Source organism: Daphnia pulex, chromosome 9 (genome assembly GCF_021134715.1).
Source record: "Daphnia pulex isolate KAP4 chromosome 9, ASM2113471v1".
NCBI lineage: Eukaryota > Metazoa > Arthropoda > Branchiopoda > Diplostraca > Daphniidae > Daphnia > Daphnia pulex.
Window position 1 is genome coordinate 3,799,283 of NC_060025.1, and position 6,049 is coordinate 3,805,331.

General features: G+C 38.6%; 1 protein-coding gene across 1 annotated transcript; it reads right to left on the minus strand.

Moving 5' to 3' along the window:
* Positions 1 to 1,214: 1,214 nt before the first annotated feature.
* Positions 1,215 to 2,281, minus strand: LOC124202926. The gene is made up of 3 exons (XM_046599447.1): positions 2,268 to 2,281; positions 1,740 to 2,115; positions 1,215 to 1,670 (listed from the first exon to the last, which is right to left on the minus strand). Exons 1-3 carry the CDS (start codon positions 2,279 to 2,281, stop codon positions 1,599 to 1,601), a joined length of 462 nt encoding a protein of 153 aa, XP_046455403.1. The 3' UTR covers positions 1,215 to 1,598.
* Positions 2,282 to 6,049: the final 3,768 nt, after the last annotated feature.

A 6,049-nucleotide genomic window follows, 5' to 3' on the forward strand; every position in this document is an offset into this window, starting at 1 on the left:
CCTTGTTGGTCGTGTTATTTGTCGGATAAAGTGCTACTACTACCACCACAGTATATATACTAGGACACATGGCAAGCTGGGAGCTGCTGGCCTGCAGTTTGCTGGCAAAGAAGGGAGGAGAAAAAAAAGACGGAGAGTGTGTGTGTGTTGAAAGATGATAGAAAAAGAGAGTAGGCTAGTTGCATCATATCATATCTATTCAATACTCAAGTGCCTCGTCGAGTCGATTGAATGTGCGAGCTCCCTCGCCCAGTCTCTCGCCCGGGCCGGCCCCCACACACAGCAGCGGCCCACTCATTTTTTTCTATCTTTTTCGAAGGCATCCAATTGAATTCCTATCGCTCCTTCTTCTTCCTATTATCAACGGACAAGAAGAAGAAGAAGTATATTGGTAGCCTCTGGGCGAAAGGGCAGAAAAATGAAATGAAAATAATGATTCCCTTTTGTGGACGTAGGCATATGGAAGAAATTTATCACCAGTCGTGTGTGTGCTGTGTGTCTCTCGAAGTAGGCCTATAGGCCACCATTTCATTTGTCCGCTGTCGATGAAAATGTCTGGATATTAGCCGAAGATGACATCATCGTATGGCGGCCGTAATTGAAATTCGCGCCATTTTTTTTCAAGCAAATAAATTCGGGGGGGGGGGGACTGTTGGCTAAATGCGCTAACTAGTTTTTGTTTAATTGACAAATTTAACAGGACGTTGGGAGTCTTTTTCGAACGGAACGCAGCAGCGGTAACATACTTAATTTCAAGTACAGTATGTTAGTAGGTTAAAAGTACTGAATTTGTCAAGTAGGGCTTTTTTCATACTTAATTTGGAAAATTTCCTACTTGAAATATTTTTTAACGTACTTACAACTCATTTTCATACTTGCAAGCACTATCTTTTTTAAATATCAAGTAGTTTAGGGAGTTGTAAGTATGTTAAACTATTTGTAAGTATTGTAAATTTGTAAGTATTTTGGACGAACATACTTATACCTATTTTTCATACTTATTTTCGTCGTATACATACTTAAACAGCTAATAACATACTTGTACTTTGTACTTGTACTTTTGCTCACTTTTGAAATTTGATTGAGCCCCATATTATCGATTAGCCTATATATATCGACTACTGGATTCAACTTGTTAGTCGACGAGGCTAGTGATCCCACGTCCATTGAAGATGTGGTTGTTGCTAGTAGTAACACAACTGATGATGTCACACAGCAGCGGTAGAATACTTACCTTAACATACTTTAGTGGGCCAGGATTACTTACAAGACGAAACTACTTACGAGCTTAACATACTTAAATAGTTTTTTCATACTTACATTTTGTAAGTAACGAGTAAGCATGTAAGTATGTGCCTCCAACATACTTACTTGAATAAAAGAAAAGCCTTCTGTAGGAATCGAACACGGGTCTCTCGCATCACAGTCAGATGCTGATCCGCTGTGCCATTCTTGATATGATTTAACTAATTAAATAACCGTTATTAATCAACGGGGGGGTTTAGGACTTAGAGATTTTTATGTCCAAACATTATATTCAATTTTCTCTCCTAAAGCGGCGAGCATGTGCCCTTATTCATTTTTTTCACAAAAATGATTTACAGGAAAGCTGCTTTAAACTCGGTACTACCAGTTCCTTCAGTAGATATAAATAGGGCAGCAAATTTTTCCCACAATTAATGAAAAAAAAGGAGTTATATTCCTTAAACAAATAGTTTACATGTATTCTAGAGTTCTACCTGAACGATGGCCATATTTCTTGAATAATGCTCATGGATGGACTGAGAAACAAAGAGCAGGGCCTCGTAGGTCAGGAAATATCTTTGTCGCAACATAAGTAGCAAGCCAGCCTCCCATTCAAATTCACTAAACGCAGCACCATGAGTGAAAAGGAGGGATTCAATTTCACGATGAGCAGCAGGAACCAAATTTTGCTGGCCAAAATGTTTGGGTTGTTGTTCGTGATCAAAATCATGCCTATCTTCAGCTGATGATTGTTCAAGACCAGCCCTGACGCCATCAGTTGTGTTACTACTAGCAACAACCACATCTTCAATGGACGTGGGATTTTCCTCGTCGACTAACAAGTTGAATCCAGTAGTCGATATATATAGGCTAAGCTCAATCAAATTTCAAAAGTGAGCAAAAGTACAAGTACAAAGTACAAGTATGTTATTAGCTGTTTAAGTATGTATACGACGAAAATAAGTATGAAAAATAGGTATAAGTATGTTCGTCCAATATACTTACAAATTTACAATACTTACAAATAGTTGAACATACTTACAACTCCCTAAACTACTTGATATTTAAAAAAGATAGTGCTTGCAAGTATGAAAATGAGTTGTAAGTACGTTAAAAAATATTTCAAGTAGGAAATTTTCCAAATTAAGTATGAAAAAAGCCCTACTTGACAAATTCAGTACTTTTAACCTACTAACATACTGGAAATTAAGTATGTTACCGCTGCTGTGCAGGCCGGGCTGGTCTTGAACAATCATCAGCTGAAGATAGGCATGATTTTGATCACGAACAACAACCCCAACATTCTGGCCAGCAAAATTTGGTTCCTGCTCATCGTGAAATTGAATCCCTCCTTTTCACTCATGGTGCTGCGTTTAGTGAATTTGAATGGGAGGCTGGCTTGCTACTTATATTGCTACAAAGATATTTCCTGACCTACGAGGCCCTGCTCTTTGTGTCTCAGTCCATCCATGAGCATTATTCAAGAAATATGGCCATCGTTCAGGTAGAACTCTAGAATACATGTAAACTACTTGTTTAAGGAATCTAACTCAGACTGGGTTCCATTTACTGATGTAGATGTCGTCGGGATAGGAGCAGTCAAACTCCCGGGGATATGAGGAGGGGGAGCAATAACAACTTCCTGGGAAACATCACGAGGAAAGGTCAATCCCGAGACGGACCGAGTAGGAGAAGAAGAAGAAGAGGGAAAGAGATATAAGAGAAAGAAGGAGATAGGCAGCCATAAGGGTGCCATTATGATCTACTTCGGCTGATTGGAACCAACGAACGAACGTGCCAACTCTCCCTATTGCTCTCCCTTTCCCGCCAGAAAAGAAAAAAACTTGCACACGCAACTTGCCAGCGCATTTGAAGATAAAGCTCTTCTTCTTTTTCTTTTTTTTCTTTTTCTCGCCCCCATGGCAACTCTTCTTCTTCTTCTTTGATTACCTAGAGTGTGGGCCTCTCTTTTTCTTGCAGACACTGCAGACGGAATATATGAATTGAATGTCTACTACTACCGCAAAAAAGGGTTCGGCAACCAATCAACTTTTCTTTTTGTTTTTTCCCCGAGAATCTTTCGCACTTGTTTCTTTAACGCCCTGGAATAACTTTGTGGAAACCGAATCAAAGCCTTCCTTTTTTAAATTTTTAGTTTGAAAAAAAAGAGATATGGCCAAGTGGATGGTCGTCCAATTATCGCCTATTCTGCCAAGTGGCAGTGCAGTGTGTGTCTGATGTATAGTAGGCTGCTTTGCTTGGTTGATGTAGCATCTTCATTCCGCCAAGAGCGGGAGTTTCTATAGCTACATGACGACCCTCTTCAACATCACCATCTCATTTCACATATTGGCCATTTTTTCCATTCTCTCTCTTTTTTTACCGGGCCTTTTATATGTTTGATATGTACTGCCTATCCATCTGTCAATTTTTTTTGCTCCTCTCAATTGTTTTTTTTTTTTAGTTTCCTCCCCTTTAAAAAGTAAAAAAAAAAATTATTTTAGTTTCTAATCGTGAGCCGGGCGGCTCTTTTTCAACCCAATCTCTTTTCCCGCATACCTAAAAGCCCCCAGTAATGTACTCTAACAAATGAACAAGTGGAAATTGATTTGCCTGAAAACTTTTACGGCTAGTCTATGGCTATACGTCGACTAAACGTCGTGTAGTACTTTTTTCGATTTGTTTCATATCTCATCGATATGATTTAATGGACTGATTTACTGTCCCCTTCTATTGTTTCTCAAAATGAATTTTACGATTCCCTTTTCAAACGTAAATAGTATTTCAACATTACTTTTAACAAAGACATAAAGTCTTTCAAGTCGTACATATGTATAGTCTCGTAGCTCACAACCAAACAATTGAAACTTGGAGGCGAATCCGTTGGGAAACTGACGGTCGACCCCTCCCGAGACTTTTTATATTTATAAATTTTGTTAATTAGATTAATTTCCCAGTAACTTGAAATGCTAAATTTTTTCACAAAATTTCTGACGTGGGATTTTTCAGGCGTATTTTTGTCATGTTGGCTCCATTTTTATGTATCCTCCATTTTATAATTGACTCTGTCTGTCGTCTGTCCCCTTTTATTGTATCTCAAAATGAATTTTACGATTCCCTTTTCAAACGTAAATAGTATTTCAAAATTAATTTTTCAACAAGCATATAAAAGTTTTTCATATAAACTTTAAGTCTCGTAGCTCACTACCAAACAATAGAAATTTGAAACTTGGAGGCGACACTGTTAGGAAACTGACGGTCGACCCCTCCCGAGACTTTTTATTTTTATAAATTTTGTTAATTAGATTAATAGCCCAATAACTTGAATTACTAAATTTTTTCACAAAATTTCTTACGTGGGATTTTTTCAGGCGTGTTTCTGTCATGTTAGCTCCATTTTTATATATCCGGATCGAATAAAAAAAATATCCGCTCAAGTCATGGATTGCATTTACGATTTGAATTTCCCACGCAAAATATGTTGGAACTTTTAATAGACCCCCAGTTTATTTCCTCTATTTAATGTCTACATTACAACCTACGACATCGGCCTCTTCATTCGCTTTGTATAAATGGTATCCAAATTGATAATGTTGTCGTCTTTAATGGTGAGCCCCCAAATCTCTTTCCCACATATCGGACGGCAAATTTAAAAGCCCAGTAATGCATTCGTATAACAAAACGAGCAAGTTGTTGTGCCATACGGCCTGCTGATGGTCTGGTTGGCTGTGTTATATATAGTGACCATATAATAGAACTAAAGGCACTATAACAAGCTATTTACTACACTCTTCTCTCCACTTGTTTATTGTCTTTTGAAAAGGTTGCCAGTTAAAAGGGGGAGAGAGAAGAAAAAATGTTTATTCAGCTGTTGCACACAGCAGAAGAAAAAAAGGGAAATATATACTATATTTCGAAACAGTGGCGGCGCTCTATTACCGCTTTTCCCACATTATACAAGACATTATGCTCGACTATATAGTATATACCGCGTCGTGTCTCTCTGTTCTTTCTGTTGCGTACAAGTTCCTTTTTTTCCATTTTATTTTATTTTACCGACGGTTATTTTTAAACTGACGGACTGGACCGTGAGCTGATGTGGCCGCAGGGTGCTCGACGATGCTCCTGTTTGGAAATTGTTTTGCAATCGTTGGTATTCGATGGCGATACCTTCAACGGTCGCACGCGATTTCTCCAATTCTCCTTCTTTCACCAGGTAGTCTTCCTTTGGCCGTCAAGTATTCCGATATGCTACAGATAAGCCAAATTAGTCGTAAATAATAAATGGCAATTACAATGAAACTTTACCTTGGGACCAACTGCATTAGCGACTGCTGTTTGCCAACCTTATTCAACGTTTGCATGATGTGAGTCTCGAACTCTCTCAGACGGTCCATTTCACCAGCGTAATTGTCTTCCCATCAGTTCAAAAATTCGTCCATGACTTGCTCCCGTTTCCTCATGTCTCGGTACTTACGGACCTCGTTTGCTCTGACTCTCTTCGAATGTCTTGAATGGAAAATTAAAAGTAAGTCGAAAGAAAAGTTAAAGAAAAATTTAGAAAAATCTAACATACATTATCAATTTCTTGTAGTTCATTTTACAATCTTTCCGTTTTGCTCAAGAGCTCCTTGATTTGTTCCTCCATGGCTGCCAGTTCGGCATTGTCACTCTTGATCGCTCTTGACACTGGCCACCAGCTGAGCTCGTTCGCCTTCCGGGTCAAGACGTCTTGTTCTTTCATTTGCTCGTGTTTGTATTGAATGAATTCCATTTCGACTACAGTCTTGCGCAATCGAAACAT